Genomic DNA, 24175 nt, shown 5'->3' with positions numbered 1-24175 from the left:
TGTAGGTCGACTTTACTGTTAATTTGCAATTTAAGTGTCAAATTCAGGAACTTGGTCCTGTGCCCAGTCAAACGGCAGAGAGAGATGTGTAAGTAATTGATAGTCTCCCAATTCATGTTGGAAGTATTGAACAAGCTCTGCCTTTGAGATGATGAGAAGTAGTGTCTGCAGGGACAAGAATATATGGGGAGTAAAAGACACTTACAACCTTTGGAAGGGCTTTTGGAGTCCAGGGTTTACCTTCCTTGAAATAAGTTCCTACTTACTATTGTGAAGAAAAAAACGCATAGTGAATGGGAACAAAACTGTGTTCTGGAGCTAACTTGCTCTCTTAATTCAGAATAATTTATTTTATATCTTCTAAGTTGGTCTTTAAAGTTGGCAAAATAAGCACAATTGACTAACAGAGTCAAATCACATCTCAGAGAATTCGGGGGCAGCATGAAGAATAAAAGGGAGAAAATTTTTCATGTTTAGTCTTTATATGTGAACACTATACAAATGCATAAATGTCAGAAATAAGCTACTGGGTAAAAAGGACCTTGATCTGACTCAGAATAGCTGTTCCTCATTCTTGATACCCTCTTCGATTACCTTTGCAATTCCACAGGGCGATGAGATGATTATGGTAGATGGAAGGCAGTTAAGGGGATTTTTTTCTTCTCTTCTGTCTTTGCAGAAAGTATGTCTCAGCAGGGCCAGAGAGTATTGTCTCTTATTTCTATCCTGCCATGGCTCTCAATACTCTACTTTTGCTTCAACTGTTCTTTACAGAATAAATGACGCAAGGTTATGCTGAACAGACATTCCTGAATATATGCTAGCTGTATTCACAGCTCCCACTCCAGAGGGTTTTTCTCCCTAACTCTGTAATGCTTGCTCTCAGCAGCACCCATTGTCCCTGCGCTTCACGGTGCTTTGCCTCGGTTGATCCTGCGGAGAGTGCAGAAAGCAGCACCTGCTCAGGAATGACTTCGCTGAGCACTCAGCTAGCTTCTGGTAACTCGCTGTGTAATCAGGCAAACAGTGACAGATGCTACCCTGTCATCAATGACGTGGTTACAGTCTAGACAACCAAAACGAAAACCAAACCCCGGCAAGGGTCTTGCTTGTCCGAGTCTTGCTGCCCTCTGGGAGAGAGAAGGGAGGGTAACTGCCTCTGGTATCAGGTGTCACGAAGGTGCTGGTGAGCCCATGTCCCAGCTACAGCCCCCTTCACTTCAAATTTTTTGAGCAATTTGTCCTACGTAAGGGGAGTCACACATACAGAGCTTCCCAAGGGGAACCGAGCTCAAGCTTCTTTTGCAAGTCTGGTTAGTCCAGTCATGGGAATGCTTCTACGAAAAGAGTAATTTTGAAAAATCTGGCTAATTGCCGTTTTTGAACCATGGGAACAGGTGGTTTTCCTGTCATTAGAGAGTATTTCTTAGTATTTTGTAATTAAACAGGAAGCTCTCAGGGACACAGCTCATCTCTTTTGTCCACACTGTCCAGCATCTGCAGTGTACAACAAGATCTTGACCAAGCATATTGTTAAAATAGCCAAAGCACCGCTAACAAATGAATGATAATGGTTAATAGCAAACATATGTGATTATCTAACAGTCTAACCTGCCTTTGTCTCATACTTTCCCACGGTACATTTGGTTCTTTTTTAGGATCTCAAAGACTAGAGTGACAGGGCAGGTGTGTGCATGGGCAACATGACTAAATGCTATGGGAAGAAATCTAAACCAGTACCACATTGCCTTCCTTGGCTACTGGAAGGAGCAGAGCCATAGTAGCATGGTCATCTCTGAAGGCAAGCATATGCTGCTCCTTTAGTCTGCTTACTAGCCTAGGCAGAGAATTGTCTCTGGGTATCTTGAGTAGCTTGGCTGTTACACAATTCTTGGCTGTGTTCAGAGCTGTGGATATAACCTGGGATATAATCTGCATTCACGTAATGCAAAAAATCAGTAGCACTGCCAGGGGACAGTCACCAAAGCACCACTGCACCTTAGTGATATATAACCACTGCACCCTGCAGATACCAGATCTGCACAGGATCCTTCTGACTTCCAGTGGGACAAGGCTTGAGCTGCGCAGAGGATCGTCAGAGCTGAGTCCTAGGTAGCCTCTACCACTGTAGAAGGCTGCTGGCTTTCAAAAGCCAGAACATGGCAAGGAGGACTTATGAGCTGTAAGAGGGACCATAGAAAGTTTAGTTGTCTCTCTGTGGCAGAAGACAGGAGGTTTCTTCACCATCATCCCTACTCTGTACCTCGATTTCGACATTCTAAGCCACTTGCCTTGAAGGGGAGCCCAAAGCACATGATTAAATGTGACGTCCTCCCTGTGCAAAGCGCATTCAGTGACTGATTTCCACCAGGGCATGGTTACTGTGTATTTATGTGCTTACTATACACAACAGAGACAAGCACTGATGGACTCCTGTTCACTTGGAGAGGGAGGGCCTCACATGGAAAGTGTCAGCAAGCTGACTCATGGTACTCTGACATAGATTTGCTTGGGAAGATTCATCATGGCTTACTTGTTTTTCCATCTGCATTATCTTGCAGGCAGACCTTCAGATGCTCTAGAGAGCCTGAACATGACCTTTGTTTCTCTCAATCTGATGACCCAACTACTCGGAAAAGGTGTTTAGCAGCACCGAATCCATTTTGCTTTAAGACATTGTATAGTGAGTGAAACACAAATAAATGCAAATCTTGATTCAGTGACACCATGCATCTGTGAAAACACTGTAGCTCTGGTGAAGATTTCAGCTGCAAACAGCTTCCTGTAGAGACCACAGAGAAATTAACTAGTGAGTTGATGATGCATATAGCTAGAAAATAATCCAAAATTCAAAATTAATTCAGTTTCATCAGTGGCTTCCTGAAAACAAGCAATTAATTATTTACTATGAATAGACACATATTTATCTTTCAGTGTTCCACAGTCCAAACGATCTCTGGTACATCGTTTCTACATTAAAAATACCTCAAACACCATCACAGTCCTTTTTGTTGTTTTCCCTCCAGGAAAAAAAAAATTAAAGACTTGAAAAAACAGAAACCAACCCCCATGCTCATTTCCACTAGGCAACATCACAGAATAAAGAGGAAGCACATAGGTGGGGAACGATTTCATCAAATTCATCATCACTTTAGTTTAAGCCTTGACTTACAGCATCATGGTTCACTGACAACCATGACCACTAGTTATTAACAGTTGTTCATTCCAAGAAAAGTGTCAGAGCATGGTCAGAAATAAGAAACTTTGGGAAACTACCTCCAGTTTCTTACAGGCTGGTTTACTCCCTGGAATCTGAAGCTTAATGGTCTTTCTTTTAAAGCTTTTATTTTTTAATCCTTAGTATTTTAGTATTCCTTATCCACCTCCAAACCTTTCTGGCATTTTTCTAAATCCTTTTCTTCAGACACAAATTTTACACTCTGGCCTTAAAATGCAACTATGGATTATGCATTCATTATACTTCCGAACACAAGTAGGATCAGCCCTTGTAAGTATTTGGATAAAGGACAGCCTTTGAAAGCCCAATATCCTATGGGAAATGCTATGGCTGATTCACCAGGTGCCAATATTCTGTCTGGTAATTCACAATTGGTACTCTTCCAATTAGCAGTAGGAGACACAACTGCTAATACTGCCAGCTGCTACCTGGACTGCCTTTCTTATCTGCTGCCTTTTTCTTTTCCTATCCTGTTTCTCCTCTTGTATCTTTTGAGAGATACTCTGCAACAAGGCAACAGCATTAAAACACTCAATTAACATTAACTGATGCAGTCACAAAAAGGGCAGGCAGCCTATCCTAGAGATAAGGCAGTGAAACAACAAACTAAGGAAGGCAGGAGTTTTGCTGGCTAGAAAGCATTTGGAGCGTGAGGAGGAAGGTCTGAGCTAGCGGAGTGGCTGCTCTCTCTCCCAGGGGCTGCCTTGTTGGGGAGACACAGGGGTGCGACTGCTTCTCAAGGCACAGGCGAGTAGGTCGAGTCATGACCTTCTGCACCTGCCTGCTGGGGAGAAAGGTATAGATCCTGCAGGGGTCACAGCCATTTATTTGATCCCGCTAGTTTCACAGGGTGACCAGCACCTGCACGCACAGTGGTGTGCGGGCCTGACTCCCTGCATCCCTCCCCGTGTGGCTCTGCAGGACGCTGCGGTAGAGAGGGGCTGCCCCGCGGCCGAACAACCTGGAGAGGAGCGCCGGGCTGGCGAAGAGGAATCCAGCCCTGACGGCTCAGACCGCCATCACCGGCGGGGCGGCCGGGCGGGCCCGGGAGCAGGCTCCCCGCTCCAGGCCTGCAAAGCCCAGACAGCGGCTCCCAGCCCCGGGCGCGGGCACGCCGCCCGGCCCCGCGAGTCCGCCGGCTGCAGCCGCTGAGCCTAAACCGGAGGCAGCCACCAAGCCCACCCTCCCGCTTCCAGAGGGAGGCCAGGCAAGGGCTGCCGGCGCCCCCCCGCCCGCTGGCCAGGCCGCCGGTCGCCATGGCAACCGGCCAGGCCGCAGCCCGCCCGCCGCTTGCCCGCGCCGTGTTCTTCCCCCGGGGGCGGCTGCCGCCGCGGGGGCCGGGTCCAGTGGCGCTGTCTCCCCCGCGCTCCGCTCCGCAGGCCCTCCGCGGCCGGCGGCAGCTGCTACCACCGGGAAGGGACTCCCGGGGAGGGGGGAGACCGCAGCCGCCGGGCTGTGCCCGCGGCGGGCGGGGCCAGCCCCGGCCCCCGCCCGGCTGCGCCACCGGGGCCTGCCCAGGGTGGGAGAGGAGGAGGAGGAGGAGGAGGGACTCCGCAGCGGCAACAACTGACGTGTCCCCGCCATGGAGCTCGGCGTGATTCATCAGCGGCGGCGGGGCGATCGCGGGGTGCCGCGCAGTGTCCCCGCGTAGGCACGGCTGCAGCGGGGGCAGCCCCGGCACCTTTCTGCCGCCCTCACCGCTCTCCTCCTTCTCTTCCTCCTCCTCTTCTTCCTCGCTGCCCGCTCCTCTGCCCCCGCGGCTACGCCAGCATCCCGCGGGAAGCAAGATGGAAGAAATCCTGCGAAAGCTGCAGAAGGAGGCGTCGGGGAGCAAGCACAGGGCCATCAAGGAGAGCTGCACCTGGGCTATCGGTAAGGGAGGGGACGCGGGCAGCGGCGCTGGGCTGACCTCGCCGCGGCCGGGCTGCCCGCGGGGGAGCGGAGCGGGGCACGGCCCGTCCGTGCCCGTAGCGGTGCGGGGCAGGAGCCTGGGACGGGGAGGTTTGGTGCTGGCGGCGGGGGCAGGGAGACCTCCGCAAACTTGTTGGGCGCTGGGAGCTGAGGCTCCCGCGGGAGGGGAGGGACCGGAGCGCCTCGGGCGGTTCAAAATGCCCGGGAGCTCCGCGCCGCTGGAAGGGGCTGCGGGCACGGGCTGGCGGTGCCGGAGAGCATCCGTGTCCCCCGCCACCTCCTTGCCTCCTGCGTCTGCTTCGTGGGTCTTGCGAGGCAGAGAAGGGTGTCGGTAGCTATCAGTTTCTGTGTATGCTGGGGGTGTGCGTGCGTGTGTGTGTGTGTCTTTTCTCTAAGAGACACCCCCCCACTCCTCCCAAAATCATCGTAAAAACCCCTCCACTACAGTTTTCACTGCTGGCTTACATTCGGGTATCTATTTTAAAAGCTGGGGGTTTTTTTTGACTGGATTCCATGAGCTCTTTTATCCTTGCTGTATAATGGAAATGATGATCAATAAAACGAGTTCTTCTTTTAAGGGAATATGAGCTTACCTACATTTCGGCATCCATCCATTTTCAGAGACTGGCTGTGACTTGAAGTGCTTTTGATGCTAACTACCTGGAGCACTAGTCAGCAAGACTCATAACTTACCAGCATAACTGTGATACTTAAAATTGCTTTCAATTATTATTTTTCATCCATGCATAGTTACAGCAATCTGTGGTAGTTTATACCTGTTGCTGTCTTATTGCTGGTCTTTCAGCTTGATGTTCTGTTAATTGTGTTTTATCCTTGCGCAGCAGCCATGCTAATATCCTCTATACTGTTACAGTTTTAGTATATGTGCTGCCCAAGTGCTGATATATGAAAGGGAGTTCACTGAGTAAAAGATGGTACTAGGTGCTTTCTCATTGGGCGCCCTGTGTCCTGATAGATTCATGCAAATCTTTGGAGTCTTGGAACAGCAGTGATTGTTGTTCTGTCAGCTGGAGTAGGTACAAACTTTAGCATCATTGGTTCAGAGATTGTAGCCAGATGTATTTCTGTGGTTGAACTCAAGTTTCTTTTAAAAGCCCTGTTGTTTCCTTTGGTTATACAGAAACCTTGGATTCTCCTGATGCTACTATTAAGATACCTCCATATCAGCTAAGGTAAGAGCTTTTAATGTTGAATCCTGTGGAGCTGTGAGTTTTTGTAAAATTGAAGTAAAAATTTGAATTAAAAGTGAGGTAGACAGAGGAGAGGGCTGAATCTATGTGGTTTCTTTAGTTTGTAGGTAGGCATATCTAGGCTGGTAGTAGTGGATAATTTGCTGATGAACCATTGGCCTCCAACCATGAATGAAATGTAAGAAAACCTGTTAAAATGGGCATGACTGTGTATAATGGTGATGCTTGGTTAGAAAGGAGGGCTGTCTTACTGTCTAAAGAGTTTTCCCTGTAAATTACAGCCTTCAGTATAAGTGATGATGCTTCTCGGTGTGTTTGCTTCCTATAAATCTAGATCAGTTTTTGTTTACTGAAAATAAATATTCTAGCAACTGAAAGGTTATATTGTCATATAGCTAGGACACTGGATAGGACCTAAAATAATATAGTTTCTATGCCTACTTCTTCCTTTAGCCTACTAGGTTATCTTGACTAAGCCGCCTCCTTTCTTCCTGCCTCCATTTGTACATCTATAAAATGGGGGAGGTGGCACTGCTCTCATTTGTAGGCTCGTTTTGGAAATTCTCATTGCTATGAAGAAAGCAAATAGGCAAAATAATACACTGTCCCTTCTGACAGAACCGTTAGGAAGCATCAAAAGAAACTAGCAAGTGCAGTGTTCAAAACAGGAGGACACTATTTCACACAGCGTATAGTTAAGGTGTGAAATGCTTAGGCTTGCCTAGTATTAGAGAATGTAATGGATGCTAAAAGTTTGCATGGGTTCAAAAAGCACCTCAACAAATCCGTGGAAGAAATAGATTGAAGCCTATCAGATGCAAAGGTACCCCTTCTTATTCAGAAGTACTTTAGTCAGAGATGACTGAGTTTATAAGAGAGTACGTAGGAGTGTTGCTATAAATTTGGCCTGTCCTGTAGTCCTCCTAGATATCCTCTATTAGCTGCTGCCAGAGGTGACACTTTCTTACCACAATATTACTCTCCTGGGAGTATTTTTATTACCTAATTAGTCCCCACTGCTCATTTCAGATATGCTTGGTGCAGCTTTGTGCACGGAAAATCCGGGATTGAAGAGCTAGTTATTCCAGAGCAGTCACCAAATAGGGAAGGAATAAGAGCACTTCTTTTGCTGCTCTAAAATCTTGTCAGCTGCGGTCCACAAGGGACCTCAAGTCAATGGGGAATGGATGTAGCTCAGGTCTGATGTGACCGGTGCCAGACACATGCGTTTCCAACACAGGTTGGGTAGCTGAGAACAGCTGGGTGAGCAATTCCCCGGTAGTTCCATTAGAATTAGGTTATGTTTACCTGGCACTGTGGTTGGAGAAAACGTGGCTCCTTATCTTTCCGTTTATCACCCTTCTTTAATACAGCGTATGGTGTCTCTGTTGTAAAGTTCTGTTCTCATTCCCTATGAATTTGGTAGTTAGCTGTTACAACATTTCTTGCCTTTTTACTTGCCTACTGCCTCTTTACAGATATGCCTGCCTTTTTCTCCTCTTCCTCCAATGTTCTTAATGTTGTATTTTAGTTGGGTGGGTTTTTTCCACTGTAAATCCTAGACTTTTTGAATAAAGCTAATACCTTCACAGGTGTAGCTATGATGAAGTAAGCTCTTAACGTTAGACTTGTCAGTAACAATGCAGTCAGTATTACTGGATGTTTTGCACTAGAGAATCTGAATAAAAGCTTTGGTTGTGGGGTTCTTGATATGGTTCTGACACACAACCTCGGATGGTGTGGGAGTTGTTGCTGTCACACATACTCTGAGCTTATTCTTCATTCTCTGCTAAAAAGCTACTGCCAAACTCCGGATCAGCACACCGGGCCACATCTTGGGCTGCAGTTCACCTGCATGATGTGTAAATTAGATAAAAGTTCATCTTTGCTTGGTGTTTGTTAAACAGCACTGTGACGGCTTTGTTCCTAACACTGTAAAAGAATAGCCTTGAAACAGAGCAATGTCAGTGACCAGAAATATGGCCAAGTCGGGTGCAGGATGGAGAATCCTGACCGTGTCCCTTTCCTGCTTTCATCTCAGGTGCAGATTGCATCGTCTGCTGTAACACTGATCAGCCCCTGGCTTCTCATCCACTTTGAATCTGCCATTCACCCTTTCTGCTGTAGTATTTTTGGGTGTAGTGACAAAGCCTGGGAATATGGTCTGAAATATTCCGTGATATTAGAGTTAGAGTGAAGGTATGTATGATCTTTCTACCAGGTGACCCTAGTCCACAACTTGGATCCAAGATCCATAGTGGTAACATACTGAAAGTGTTAAAGGCAGTGTGCCAAATAGTTGGCATGAGAAAAATACATATTTGTGAGGTCTCTTCCAAGAGCAACATCTGAATGAGCATTTAGAGTACTGCGTGGCAAGGAAAATGCTCCAACTTGTTTTGTAGGAAAGTTTGGTGTGTCCTTAGTATGTGCTGAATACAAGAAAGGTATATCAGCATTCTCTACAGTGTATTTGGGGAAGTTAATGCTCTAGGGCACATCTATGCTGCATAAGAATGGGAGATGGATTCATGATCTGCTGTGTCCAGTTGAGATAGATACTGTCTCGTTTCAGAAATAGTGAATCTAGTAAGTACCCCAATCAGGATTGTTTCTATTTCTCCACAAAGCAGCATCTGGCTTCCACAAGCAAGTTGTGCTGGTGTTACTGCTGTTTAACAGGATGGCCATGTCCTTACTTAAGTCCTTTTTCCTTCTGGAACTGAAGAATGAGATCTGCTCATGCGAAGGAGAAGGTGTAAACTGCATACTCCCTTTTATTCCCCTTAAAAAGTAAAAGGCCATTTACTGGTTTTGAAACCACAGTTAAAGATGAGTAGAGGTTCTTTATAATGTTTTCTTTTAGGATGGTGATCCTAGTGTGAGAATGGGGAGGACAAGTTATCTCTTTGAATTTCCTCAGACTATGACTAGTTGAGTTCAGAGGTTTTTACGTGTGTTATATCAGCTACTGCTTATCTCCACCGTACTGTTGGGGTAGATGACTTCTATGTTCTGGCTTGCTCCTGACCTATCCATAGCTTCCTCTCTTGTGTTGGGCTTCTGTTACTGGGCGCCAGGCAGGCTGCATGATAGTTTCCAGAAGTCCGTGCAATTAGTTAGGGGGTTCAGCTGTAGCATTTCTATGGGAGCTGTTTCCAGCACTTGTCTGGTAGCCACTTAGATAGCATGTGCCTGCTATGTTTGGGAGCACCTGGGGTACTTTTGCCCCAAGGGAGTGCAATGACTGGACATTCAGCCTGGAATGTCATACTTTAATTAGTTTGATAGGGATCTGTTGGGTATACCTTCAGGGAGCTAAATGAGACTATTTTGCTGTTCAGCTTCCTTTGATGTTAATTGGACTTATGAATCCAAATCCCAGTTAATGACCTTGCATATTAATTCTGGTGGGGGTCATTATTTAAATATCTCACTTCCTAAAGAAATACAAATCTCCAACAAATTCAGGCTTCCCCATAGAGTCACATCAGCTCTGCCTTGAGACAGGAATATGTGTGTGCTTCTTCAGTGGTTTAAATTGTGATCAGACTATTGAGCCAGGGAATGGAATTGTAAAGAAGATTAAAGTGGACCAGGATGAAAATGACCTTAAGTCAGTTCAAGGCGTTGCTGTAGAAGTCCTGTGAATTCCTGAGAAGGGGGAGTCACGTAACCCATTGGTAACCGCTCCATTGTTGCCTGCCTAGTATGATGTTTGTCTCTGATGAACAGGTGTTGTGAAAATTACTAAGTGTGTGAGAAGGCTGGATGGATGACTTATAAATAATGAATTAGATAGAAGGAATTGATGTGGTGTTTTAATTGGAGAATTGATCACATGGAAAATAGCTTAAGAGAGCTTAATGTTGTCTGCCAGCAAACAATTGTTTTCTGCTAAGTTGGGCCACATTCACTTCAGTATTTTCAAAATGACAAATTCTGCCCTAAGGCCAACCACCTACACTGAGCAAGTCTCTCTTCTTGGATAATTCCTGGCCAGTTTCTCCATTCTGATTTTAGAGGCGATCCATAAAAGGTAACCGAACAGACACAAGAAAATGCACCTTGAAAGAAAACGTTTGATCAGAGCAGTTTAATACTTATGAGGATTATATACAGATCGGAGGATGAAATAGGAGACTAGACAGCACTTGCCAGTCACATAGTGCTTTGAAAAAACTTGGTTATATGAGAATTTCTTGGAATGCTTTATGCAATTAAGTCATGCCTTATAGGCTATATAAAACTTAGTGGCTTTCTGTCAGCACAGACTTGGTACTGTAAAGAGGAGGGTGATTGGGCCTTTTGAGGGAGGCTGTGGCTTGGTGGGTAGCTTAGCTATTGTGTTTTGGTGTTTCTGTCCTTACTGGAACCTGGGATCTTATATACAGAATGTCTCACTACATCTCTGCCATTCTTCATTAGCAATTTATTTTTTTTATTATCCTAAAGAGACTTTTTCATAGTTCTAAGACATTTTCTGTAGTTTCCAGGTCTTTCTACTATCCTGTCACTCCTTTTCTTTTGTTCTGACCATAGCAATGGCAAAATATGTTTTTACTCTTTTGTCAATGCAGCAGAAGCATCACTGCAGACCTGAGTTTGAGCTGTTCTGTGACGCTTGTGTGGCTGTTGCCTCTTTACTCTCAGAGAAATGTGAATGAGTGCAGAAGATGCATAGACAAGATTCTCAATATTATAAACTGCTGTTCGTGCCATCTTAAAGTTTCTCCTGTGGACTTTAAAGTAATGGTCGTAAGACATGTTGATGGGTAAAGTGTTCTGGCATAGTAATGATGTAATTTACATTCCTTCTTCAAAGATGAACCAGAAAGGCTTTCCAAATGCTTAGTTACCTCTTCAACGTATCTGCACACTGCACATCTCTGTACTGAAAAATTGCAGAAAGTAATTGAAATGAAATGGAGGTACAGGCTCAAGCCTTGAAGGCACCAATTCTGTGTGCCTAATTGCACGGATACGGGCCTTGGCTTTCAGAGTTGCTAGGCATTTCCAAGCCCTGTTTGTGTTGGTTATCAGTTCTTATGTTCATTACTGCAAAAGCTTGCATCCCTCTGGTATTTCACATTGGCCTTTCAAAAATAGCCAATATTTATTTCTGGAGATTTGAGCTGGGAAGTCAGAAGTCAGCGGTGAGCAGGGTCCTCTGTAATAACCAGTTTGTGTCCAGTTCTGTCTCTCCTGTTTGTGTCCCACCTCTGTTCATCTTGGTGCTAGTTTTTGAGAGCAATTTGTGAACTTCAGGAAGCCGGTACAATGAAGAGCACTCAGGAACAGAAGTAAACCTTAAGCTCAGCTGAAGTCTGAAATATCTATCCTCCTTGCATTTTGTTTTGGTTTTTTTTTCCTGTAGTCATGGGAATTCGGGGGTGAAATTGGTAATTCTACTCTGCCATTTATTTTTGCATCTCTAGCTTTGCATCTGACGTACTTCTTGAGAAGTAGCTGCAGCTTACAAACTCTTAAATAAAACAACATGCTCACTCAGCTTACATGTGCTCAACAAATAATAAAAGCAGTAAGTGTGGTGTGATCATCACCAAACATCCAAGCCATAGAGACATCAATCCACTTAACTTTGCAGATAAGTCATCCGCTTAAAGAATCTTGAGGCCTGGGATGCATTTGGGCTTCTCTATGAAACCACAAATATTTTTTCACAATGATTTCATTTTTCTCCCATGTATTTTGCTCATAATTTCTGTTAGTTGCTTTCTACTGGGAGAGAGTGGATAGGGAAGCTACTATATATAGCAGATCCCCCCTGCCCATAAGAAAGGAGCAGGGAGAGAGGAAGGACTGAGGGTTTTTCTGGAGGGGTGTTTTTAGCGTACCTCTCTCTATTTTAGTCTTTCTCATTTTTAAAACACTTTGCTTCCTGCTTTGCTGCCTCAGACACCTGGCATTAAGTACTTCTGTGCTTTCCTCCTGAACCTGACTGCTGGATATGTGACTCATGCTGCTCAACCATTACACAGTTGCTATCTGGCATTCAGCAAGTGGATGATGAGTTCCCTGTCAGGCATCCAGCCAAGAAGAGATTCTAGTGGCAGCGTGGACTGCTGAGCTGCATCTCCTGTGTTGGCAGTTCACAGGCTGGATCCAGGCTTCTGGGCATATTTTTGTAGCTCATTTGGTGTTTTGAATGGTGTATATGCTCTGGTCTTGATTTAAAACGTTATATTCCTAGTTCTAATGTTGGGGGATGGGTGAGGAGGAGATTCATATTTAGAAAGGCAGTGTGTCACTGTCTGATGCAGTATTTGGATCAATCCGTATGTTTACTCTGGGATATATAGCTGACCCTATTTCTTGTCTGATGGGCAGGTATTTTTATCCTGGCAGAACTTTGCATCTGTTCTGGGACCCCAAAAGATAGCAGTGTTGAAGAAGAAAGGGGTGTATAGGGTTAGTTTCCATCATGCACATCTGAACTCTTGCTGTCAAGACAAGATTGCAAAAGTGTTGTAAGACCTCTAGGTCTATGAGTCCCCTAAAAACCTGTCAGCCAGGGGTTATGGCTCTTGAAGGCATCAAAGAAGGCTTGGTATTGTCATGGGAAATGGTACATAGTTTCTGAAAAATTATTTCTATTAGTCTTATCTGTGGATTTGTGTGGGGTTTTGTTTTGTTTTATTTTTTTTAAAGGGTAGTGCTTGCTTCTTTCTGAAACTAACTTTCTGCCCTTCCTGACATTCTTAGTAATAGTAAACCTTGATATTCACCACTGCCTTGGGTCTTTGTACCTTTTATGGATTATTCTGAAAGTCCATTCTATACTTGTGACCAAAGCCCACAGTGTATTTACTGGTTTTGGGTGGGATAGAGTTGATTTCCTTCATAGGAGCTGGTAGGGTGGGAGTGTGGAGCAGCTGGAGGGGGCTCAGCTGCCTGTTGGAGTTAACTCCCAACATACAGTTACTGTGGGATGTATGTAATTCTTTCAGTACAGGAATAGCACCAATAAATGATGAGAGCAGCCATAGTTTTGAGTGTTTGTCTAATTTCTAACAACAAATGCAGCTGATATATTGCCCTAAGGGTCTAAGGATGATAATGGGATACAGTGTTTGTTTTTGTTTTAAACGTCTGATCACTTCTAGTGCTTGCAAAGGAGAAGAAAGTGAGAACATTGGGAGGCTGTTTATAATTGCCTTAGAGAATGAGATATGGTTGGGCTGGGAAACTGGGGGATGGAAGAAGAGAAGTGGCACTGAAACTGAGAGGACTGTTTTCCTACTAAATGAGGCTTGACTCTGCTGTGCTCTTTGTGTGATGCTGGGCAAGTCATGACTTTTCTTTGTTTTGAAAATGAAGGGGTGAGTGGGAATAATAAAAGTCTTTTCTCACAGTTCTTTTATGTACATTCCATGAAATGTAACAAAGCTGCAGGAAATACACTACCTTTTGGTTTCCTTGAATGTTTGTTTGCTTAAGGAATTGAATATGCTAAGGTGCAGTGAGTATAAAATGACATCATGCATTGCAAATGTGGGGGTATTTTTAACAACCATCCCTTAGGTCTGTCAAGATTTAGCATTGCACTGCTGTGAAAGCTGAATGGAATTGCAGATTGCAGCATTAGCCTTCAAAATGTAACTAGTAATGACCAGAAATATACCTCATCCTCCTATTTCTCCATCAAACTGTTTTGTAACTAACTCTAGGCCATCCAGCTGTAATGGAGAAAATAAGATCATTTGCAAGATGTCCATGCTATAGTACTTCTGTGTCTCTTTTTTTCCCCTCAATCCTACCCCATTCCAGCATTGTAAAATTTCTCGATGAAAGTTTAATTCTCGTAAGATGCTTTATTTGGTGTTTTCAGTGTGCTAAAATTTTGAAAGAAAAACGTTTTCACTGTAAAAATACTCAGTTTCCCTTTTGGGCTTACCAAATACAGAGAAGAGAGGTTTCATGAAACAGCTTGATAAGCTTTCAAAATTGTAGGCTGATCAAGTCCAGTGTGTGCTTTGCCTCAGGCCAGGAGATGTACACTAAGGGTAGATACTCTGCTCCTCACCTCATCTTCATGCTGTGCTTCAAATGATAATCAATAAAATCACCAAAAGGATACAGATTGCTTTATAATTAAGACCTTCTGAGGTTTACATGTGTCATCAAGTTCTTTAAGAGCAGAGTTAGTAAGTGGCTGTCATACCTTGTGCACAAAGGGCGGAAATGTGCTGGGGTGGATGTTCTAGGGAGAGTGATGATAACGTGTCACAGAGAGATTACACTACAGCTTTGGAGACTGGAAGCATCCTGATTATTATTTTGGCCTTGTCCACTTTAATACTGTGTAGAATCTTTTCTCTCTCTTCCTTTCCTCTCAAGCAAAGGTACATTGTGTGCTTATGTTTTTTTCTTTTGTTCTGTTTCAGTTTCATCTCGACAACAATATCAGGCTCCTATCTAGGAACTTTGTGTTTGTGTTGAAATCAAGATGTTATTAGCGAGTATAGCAAAGGAGCAAATGACCTTAGAAATGCTCTCCAGCTGAGTGACTGTGCTGAGCTATTTAATTACGATTGCATGAATTCTGTGGTCTCGGCTGCATTAGGCTGGATGGAAGATTAAATTGTTCACATTTGCCTTTCCTGTGAATAGAGCTATGGTTCTGCTGTTATGGCAAATCCATTTCTCTTGGAGAATATGTAAATAACAAAAACTAGAAATGCTACTGTGTCACTCTCTTAATACCAAGCAGTATTAAAGTGCAATCTCATTCAATGTTCCAGGTTGAAAAATTGTTAAGGTTCTAGCTAACTAACTGTATGACGTTACATTTAGGCATTATTCTTCACTTCCTTTTCCCTATGTCATTAAGCGTCCTCTGATAAGCAACTCCTGTGCTTCCTTTCAGAGGCAGGTTCACTTCAGCGTTGGGTGAAGTGATTACTTTGTATCTTGGTTTGAAAAGGAAAAGCAGTCAAGGGAAGAGGGGAATGCATGAAGCAAAGATGATGGAAAAAGGAAATGCTGAGATAGAAGGGAGGCCCAGAGGGAACTCCAAGAGAGAGCTGTTGTCAGCAGCCAAGGTGAGAGAGAATCAGATACGGAAAGAAAAGGAGAGAAACCTCCAGTCATATAAAAAGAAGCCTTTCCATTGCAACTCGATAAAAGTGAAGAGTTTTATACTGTGTAGTGAGAAAAAAATATATATATATATTTTTTTTTTTTAAAAAGAAGCCACAAGTAGTGAGGAAGAAAAATTAAAATCATAGAATAGTTTGGGTTGGAAGGGGCCTTCAAAGGTCATCTAGTCTATCTCCCCAGCAGTGAGCAGGGACATCTTCAACTAGATCAGGTTGCTCAGAGCCCCATCCAACCTGACTTGGCTAAGTCAAAAATTATGAAGTTATTAGTAAAGGTGGAGCCTCACCTGGTTATGTGAGAGGCAAATCTGTTGACATGGGAAACACGCACATAGATGTCTCTATGCTTGTGAGTAACTGTAACAAAATCCTGTCCCTGCTAAAGCACATCAGAATTTATGTTAACATAGTACAACAGCAGTCTCAACTGTTTTTTGGGTTTTGTTTTTTTTTTTCAGGACCTGTAAACTGCAACACTGACTGCTTGTTCATTCTTAGGTAGCGCTGTAGCACCAAAGTTGTCTAACAGTGCATGATCATCTTGTAGTGGTACAGCATCATAATTTATTGTTGGCTTTTTTTCTTGAAAGGGAGGGTTCCAACTGGAAGACTTCAGATTTTATCTTTTATTCTGTTGCTCTAAGAGGTCTCTTAAGTACTACCAACAAACTTGTATTTGTATAGAGATACAAACTTTAGTGCTGGAGGGATCTGTTGTAGTCCTCTGGTCTGTTTTCCTGCATTGTGGAGGCGTGAGAACTTGCCCTATATTTATATGCTGCAAGCTCCAAATTTCTCTCTGAGCTCAACTGTAATACTCTTTGTAAGTGGGACAGTCGTATTTCTACTGTAGATAAAATTAGTCATTTCTCCAGAATGTGCGCAAAAATTTAAAATCTCCTTTCTTCTTGAAGTGCTGTTGCTTGAAAAGGGATGTATTTGTTTCCTGTTCCTCCTCCATATTTTAAGTATTTCCATTATGAACCATAAAGCTGTTGGAGTCTTTTATCAATGTTCTCTAAGCTAGCACAGGAAAAGAAAAGTTATGGATATTTCTACTTTTATATGTATGTGTGTTTGTATATACACTGCCGGAATTTGTTTTACACAAATTAAATCATCCGTTTTTGTATAGGGGAAGTATATTCTTCTCTTTGGTTTGTGTAAAAGTAACAGCTAGGAGTACCTCCAGAATTTTGGGAATTCATCTTTACCATTTGTTTTCTCATGGTGGGCCAACTTTTTTCTGCTTGAGTAAATGAGGCTAATGGAGTTACATGCAGTGATACTTTGTTCATTTTAAGCAGCTAAGACTGAGGAGCATTTCCTTGCTGTCAGTGTGACTCTGACTGAAAAATGTCAGACTCTGGCTACGACTGTTCCTGCCTAACAAACAGCATATCAGAAAACGGCAACAGCTGTGAATCAAATTCTTATCTCTTCTTTGACTGTGCTGTGAATTATGCTATGGAATGCAAATTACAGGCTGATAAGGCCCTGAGGTGCTGAATTTGCTTCTCCTACATAATTTTCAGGGGGAAGATAATGCACAGAGATATTTTATTTTTAATCCTATTTCTGAAAATTAATATGGTTATCACCATTTGCATGAAGGGAAATAACTCTTACAGTAGTGACAAATACTTCACTTATAGTGTCCCCCGTTCCTAAGTCAGTATGGTGGAGGTGAAGGTGGGCCATGAGACTTTGTGTTCCAGGCACTAACAAGAAGGAGTTAAGATAGGGCAATTTCCTATCTTCATTACGATTTTCACTATGAGAGTGACCTAATGAGCCATTATTCTCCTCTTGCTAGAGGCTTTTTCCACTACAATGAGGACAGAAATATTTTTATGATCTCTTAGTTACTGTAGTAATTTGTCTTGTTCTGACCTTTTTGGCAGTCTGTTTTGACTGGCCTGTCATAGCATCCCTTGTGACAGACCTGCAGGGAAAGAGGTAGGTTCATGAGCCACAGCAAACTCAAACGACTAGAAAGGTCATTGTAACCCAGCGTGCTGAATATAACGGCTATTTATGTTCTCATGACTCATTCTGCAGTTTACAAAGCTGACAATCATGGAGTGGGGTAGCTCAGGAAGGACAATCTGTGCTTCTGGAGATACTGGTCCTGGATTACACACTTGGTCTCTGACCTTTTTGCTTGACCCTGGACAGATCACCTGGGACTTAGTCCAGGTACCATGGAGGTCTAGTGACAAAACTCCAGGTAGCCTCAGTAGGAATGGGAGTGAATCTTTGTCCTTGGCACTCTCTGTTTACTCTGTTTTGCACGTAACAAGGTCCACACTTACCAAATGCTGTTTTCTCTAATTGGGTGTCCGTTAGTGCAAATGGCTAGTGGTTTCTAGTGACTTTAGAATATGTATTTTTATATAACTTTTTTTTTTAATTGGTCTTCTGTGTCAGGGCAGGAGGGTGGTTGGCACCCTGCTTTGAAGAGAGGGGGCTGCCATCATGTTACACTCATTTATTCAGTATTTATGTGTTCTACCAGATTTGCATAGAAACACCATGATTAGGAAAGCTGTTTCATGTCTCTGCAATTACTTTCTGTGCTTTAAAATCATTCTTGCAGACCCTTGTTCTGCATTGACTTTCACCACATCCTTTGCACAGCTAGATAACACCAGCAGGTAAAGAGTGATCCCTGTCTCTTCTTCTGCTATCGGGAAAGAACACTACAACCAGGAATTTTTTTATTTTTTTTTTCTTCTTTCCCCCCTTCTTTTTTTTGTGTGTGTGGGGTGGTGTTGTTTGGTTAGTTTTGGTTTTTAAACTGAGTTGTCTTTTGAGAGCACTGCTGTGTGGACATATGCAAACAGTGCAATTAGTGTGGATTTCAGCATAGTACACCACATATCTGAGCACGTACTTTTTCTTCACTATCATTCCTTCTTTACACCATCTCAACTTCTTTCTTCCCTCTAGCTCTTTTCGTTGCTCTGTTTTATCTGTCAATGCCCAGGATACCTTATCCTGAAGCTTTTGGTAGCTTCATCTCCTCCAAGTCAAAGGTGCTCCCTTCCTTTCATGCCCCCTCTGTGTTGCTCTTGACTCATCTCATTCGGGGTTAACTTGGTATTTGTGCCTAAACCTGTATGTGTATGTATGTCCACACCTCAATGCATCAGCATGGAAACTTAGGAATTTCAGTTTGAAACTAGTTTCTGTACAGTAGTGTAAATTTAAAACATTCTTAAATGTGTTTTGAAGTATATTGATATGCGCCGGCTTATTCTGAGAACTTCACACATATAAAATGTCTTACGTGAGTAGCACTACAAAACCTGAATGAATTGTCACTTGACAGTATCGCAGTGCAGACAGTGGAGTGAGCAATGAGATCCCGTGGTGTGGGACCACTGAAAACAGGGTAGAATTATAAACGGGCTGTAAGGTAAAGAGGAAACCTCAATCCCTTTCTTCACTGCACTGTGAGACCAAATCCTGGTCTGCCTTATCTCTTGTGCAGCCTTATTGAACCCAGTTCTTAAGTGCTAGACCTTAGTAGGTACTGACTGTGTTAAATTTACATCGTCCTTTCCCATTCTGCCTGAGGATTATCTGCCATGTCCTTCTGTGTTCTCATACTAGCAGATGATGCATTTAAATGGCAGGTCGAACTGAAGTGTGGAAGATGCTCAAGCTAATCAACCATTGTGAGGTATCTCTGCAGGTGTTTTATAGCTGTAGCATGGAAATGCTAAAGATTTAATTGACAGAGTGTGTAACAAGAACAGGAAATGACACAATGGCAATTCATTTTCTCTGAGAATACAGTAGGAACACAGGCTGCAGCAACCTTAATTAGATTTTCAGTTAAACATTTTTAGTAAGGATGGGAAGTTCAGCTAATTGAATCTGTTCTAATTTCCATCCTCCTGTTTGTCATTTTTCGCTCTTCGTTCTTGGGACATATCTCAAGAAACAGTTCTCATTGTTCTCTGCTCATTGCAGTATGTGGTGACAGATGGTAGGCAACATGCTGATGTGCAGGGTAGCTACACATAAGCCATAGGAGCTCCCACCTGTCTTCATTATAATGAAACTGAACTGGATCCACTCCAGTGACTTAGGACTGCCTTCCCTTTCCCCTCTCCTCCCAGTCTCCATCCACTTTAATGTGAGAATAAGTTTGTTGTGTGTTATTAGTGGCCCAAACATTTGTACAGTTGCAGTGAACTGTAGAAAGTCTAAAACAAATGTGATGTTCTGCCCTGAAGAGGTGCAGGTCTAAATAATCATCAGTTTTTAGCATCCCTGCAGTTAGTACGATACACTATTGTGATTTTTTTTTTTTTTTTTTTTTTTTTTTTTCCCCTCCCGTGTGTGTGTCTGGCTGATTGAGTACCAGTTAATGCACAGGTACCTTGTTTTGGCACTTGTTGATCTACTAATTTCAAAAGTGAGTTCTCCCCCAGAGGGTAATAGTGACAACTTCTTTTAAAAGAGAGAGTATGTCGAAGTCGTAATGTAAAAGTTAGCACTTAAAGGTGCTTTGTGGGTTAGAGATGTATTGCTGTGGCACCTCTTTAAACTAGAAAGTCCTGTCACAATTTACCTGCATGCTACATATGTTTCCAGGTCCAGGCAAAGCTGGCAGTAGATACATAGGCAGTAGCCAGCTCTACTCTGGCTAGAGGATTAATGTCTGAACCCTGGAGTAGTTGTTTTGGCAGTTTCTGTAGATCTGGATGATACGACACTCTATGAGGAAATATTTCCTAGATGTTCTGTAGTTCAAGCTGTTTTGGATGCTAAACTCGCAGGTTTTAAGAGTCCTTTTAGTTAAATTGATTCCAGAAGCATTCAGGAAAGAAGCTTCTGAGAAAATTGGGCTTTGTGCCTGCCTGTTTCTCGGAATATCTTAAATGAAGCAAATGGTTAGCTTTTAGTTAGAAACCTATTTTAAGATACACATGTAGTCTGTTTCAAGTTCTTTAGAAGTCTGTGTAATTCATGTTTCTTTTAAAAAAGCTTTTTGTGGTATTATGCCAGATGACCTTTTACAAATTCACATAGCCTGGGAAGAAGGTGCAAATATGAAAAGATCTGCAGGTTCTCAAGAGGTCTTTGCCAAGTACAGAAGCTTGCTAGATTGCTTAACTGAGCCATGCTTGTGACTTTCAAGTCTTTAATTTATCATTCAAGGAAGGGGTTGCATTTCAAAAAGCAAATAGCAGATTTGTGTCCCTTGGGGTAGCTTGTGATTTGTGTTTTTTGGGGAAAGGTGGAGAGGAAGGAATAACAACTAAACACACCCAAAATAGAGTTGACTTTTCAGAGTGGACATTCAGTCCCCTCTGCAAGCAGGATCCGTTGAAGGAGTTGCAAGCAAAGTTCCCCAAAGCTGAGATGGCTAGTATTGCTAATGGCCATTTAAGTTTTTTAAAAAGGAAGTTCAGGTTGTAGACTGCCAATTTTGGAGGGGCGTTGGTAGGTTGTGGGCAGACTGTGGCAAAGCATGACTTTAGGTAGCTTCAACAGTATGTCTGAAACTCCAGTAATGGCTGTTGCTCTAACCTAGGGCTTCTCCTTAGTTAGTTATGAAAGGAGTATTTATGAGAGGAGCAGAATATGCACTCTAGTCTACTGCATGTGTTTCATTTGTGCTGACACTTGAACCTTTAGAGTTGTAGAAGAGTTAGTCAATACTTTTATTTTTATATACTTTTGGACAAATAAACTATTTCTCATTGGGTCAACTGAAACTAAGTGAATTCAGGTCAAAGGCAGCTCACAGGAGCAAAAGAGGAAAAACTCTTCATTTTGGTATTTTTAGAAATTAAACGTCTTTGTGCTTTGAAAAGACAGGGGTTTGGGGTGTTTGTTTGAATGCATTGAGACTTGACAAAGAAGAATACCTCAAATGGAACAAGTCAGGGCATTTCCGGTTGGGTAAGAAAAGGCTCAACTAATTGTTTTCTGTTTCTTCTTACCTTGCTCACACTTGTGTGGGGCGGAAATTAACAAATGTGATTCCGAAAGGGCTCCTTGGGGTGCAATGCAGACAGTTGGAGAACTAAGACTCTTAAGGGTTGGCACAGAATGGTTTCGCATAAACAAGTATGTCTATACAAATGCAAAAATAGATTCTGTATGTATAGATAAGTGGTTCTTATGATATATGACCTAATGAAGTGTTGCAAACCTTCAGGGAGATTGCAGTTGGACATGGGCTGAGTGTCTCTGCTCAGGAATGAGTTTCCTGCCAACTAGCAGGACTTGCTGAAAGGTTTTGTGGTTCCTCAGAGGCTTCAGCCCTTCTCTGATAAAGAGCAAAGAGTAAAGAAAAACGTCCCAGCTCCAGGCACTGTTTGGTTTAGTCACCAAATAAATAAATAAAATCCAATATCTGAGCACTGAGTCAAAAGCATCTAAAAAACTATCCTAATAAGTGATTTATTTTAACATTCAAAAAAAGGTGTTATTCTGTAATCAAAGTACAGCTTAGTCATAGTTCTAGCACATGCTAATTCAGCTGTAAACCAGACTCGTTAGTGTACATTTGCTTTTGTCTACACCATTTATGGTTGGAGGGAGCTAACATGACAGGGCACACTGTACTGTAGAGGAGGCCAAACCAAAACTTGACTAACAGCAAGTGGATTATGAAACCACTTTTCTATCTACCTGCATATTAAACAGATGGTAAGTGACTGAAGTGTAATGCTTATCACGCTGAGTTGGAGGACTTCTACTGATTTGTGAATTCCTTCTTTATGCATTGCACATTCATGCACGCACACAGAGGGCTAACAGTTGGGAAGTATTTTGTGAAAATTCAGTTAAAAGGCCATTCTTAACAGTATGTGAAGAAATATGCCAGCTTTCTTTAGAGGGTAAAAGTGTTTCACAGAGTTGTGAAATTCTGCTTGTTTACTGTGTGCAAGTGTTATCTTACTGAAAGTTATATAGCCCTTCTGGAATGTGACTCCTTTGAATACCAATTTGAGTTCCATTGTTTCCTCTCACTCTCATTTTTTTTTTTAATTTTCCTCAGGGAGAAGTGTCTCCTTCCTCTCCAACTGGCTCTGGAATCAAAGAGCACGAAGCTGGCCCAACAGGCTCTAGCAGGGATGCAGGTATGGCTTTAGAATAGGGGTTTGTTAGTAGGCAGTGGGTGTTAAGGAAATTCCAGTGGCAGAGATTGTAGGTTGTTTGGTTGGACTCGATGATCTCAAAGGTCCTTTCCAACCATGAAGATTCTATGATTCTATGAAATCAAGACTTTTCTTTTGAAAAATACTATAGAAAAAGTGACTGTCCTCAGGTGGACCTAACAATAGTGTTCATGTTTCTGTAACAGTGTTCAGAAGTTAGGATTCAAGTAACGGCTGGTGATTCTGTAGAAGCTGAAAATGTTCGGCAGATAGGTGGGAGTTCCTGATTTCCAATGTTGAAATGGAGACATACTGTTCCCTTTGTGGCCCTGTGCTACTCTCAGTAAGCCTTACCACTGCTAAATGTCTTCGAAACTAAACTGAGTCAAGTTTTTCTGTTTTCTTGGATTAGAAGAGAGGACTGCAGTCCTTGAAAGATGGAGAGGTTAATAAAGGATCTGGGAGCTGCATTCTCTATGTGTGGGCTCTTTCCAGTTTGTGGGGGGTTTTTTTGTACACTGAAAACAGTAGGAGTAGCATCCAGTTTGGAAGTTTATGAAATTACAAAAGAAAAGAGTAGTGCAGCACAAGCAACAAAAAGACTTGGGTTTGACAGCATAAAAATTAAAGCACTTTACCTTTCTTTTAATTGGATAAATGAGTACCTGTCAGTAAATACTTACCACGAGGGGATTGCTAGTTGTGGAAAAGGCTGGTACACTGCTGGGGTATAAAGTGCATGCCACCATTTTCCAAAAAGAAATTTCTCCCTCAAAGGGAGTTGTTTTGGGAGTATAAGGATGTAACTGGATCATTCAAATTCACTTAATTCAGCACATGAGGTGTCAGGCGTTTGGTTGGAGAGTGCCTCAATATGGGGCACAACCTGGTTGTAGGAGGGTCTAGCTAAGAGAAAAAAAGTACTTTCTAAAGGGTTACTGTAATTATTTGGCTCTGCCAAAAGACACGTGTCACCTTCTTGCCATGTAGTACTCTGGTCCTACTTTGAGATCCTGTGCCCTGTGTTTCAGGTATATGAGGCAAGGGAGGTTGCCTTTAAAGTGAAAGCGACAGTAGACTAGTGGGACTTGAACATATGCCTGCTGTTGTACCAGTGTAGGTATGCCTTTTAGAAGAATGTTATAGAGTGATGATAAACCAAGAATAGTGGAGGAATTACGAATGACCCACTGTCCACTGTAGTACAAGTTCCGTGGGAACACTCAGTGAAGTTGTACCTTTTTACTTTTCTAACTTGCTGCACATAAACTTGAGTTCCGTAAGAACTGGAATTGCAAAGTTGCAGATTGCAGCATGATACCTTAAATAAGAGTGTTACCTCCTGTCTAGAAGCCTAAACAAGCCTAAACAAGCTGCCTAATCCAGGCAACAAGACAGTCCTTCATCTACATTTATGATATATGAAGTTTTAAGAAGGACAAAAAAGCAAACCACGCAACTGATGCTATGGAGATAGGTTAAAAAATAGGGTAAGATACAATAATGAGATGAAGTACAACTTGAATTTACCAAAAGTAGGTCACAGGATCACAGGATGCTGGAGGT

The 24175-nt window shown here is 42.7% G+C and overlaps 1 protein-coding gene and 1 non-coding gene across 5 annotated transcripts in view; one reads left to right on the top strand and one right to left on the bottom strand.

The window, feature by feature from the left end:
- The first annotated feature begins 4750 nt into the window (after positions 1 to 4750).
- The window catches only part of ARFGEF3 (ARFGEF family member 3), a 90828-nt gene continuing 71403 nt past the window's right edge, over positions 4751 to 24175 (top strand). For 3 of the 4 annotated variants that reach the window (XM_074580608.1, XM_074580607.1, XM_074580611.1), the window contains exons 1-3: positions 4751 to 5110; positions 6291 to 6342; positions 22510 to 22591. In XM_074580608.1, coding sequence (XP_074436709.1) covers positions 5026 to 5110; positions 6291 to 6342; positions 22510 to 22591 — 219 coding nt within the window. In that variant the 5' untranslated portion in view covers positions 4751 to 5025. The remainder of the gene's footprint in view (positions 5111 to 6290; positions 6343 to 22509; positions 22592 to 24175) is intronic. The other variant, XM_074580610.1, reaches the window with a different exon arrangement.
- On the bottom strand, positions 5947 to 6049 carry LOC141741525 (U6 spliceosomal RNA). Its single transcript, XR_012586400.1, has one exon. It is a non-coding gene; the product is annotated as a U6 spliceosomal RNA (small nuclear RNA).

This window comes from Larus michahellis, chromosome 3 (genome assembly GCF_964199755.1).
Source record: "Larus michahellis chromosome 3, bLarMic1.1, whole genome shotgun sequence".
Taxonomy (NCBI): domain Eukaryota; kingdom Metazoa; phylum Chordata; class Aves; order Charadriiformes; family Laridae; genus Larus; species Larus michahellis.
The sequence above is the reverse complement of the archived record's forward strand: the minus strand, read 5'-3'. Positions and strand labels throughout refer to the sequence as shown.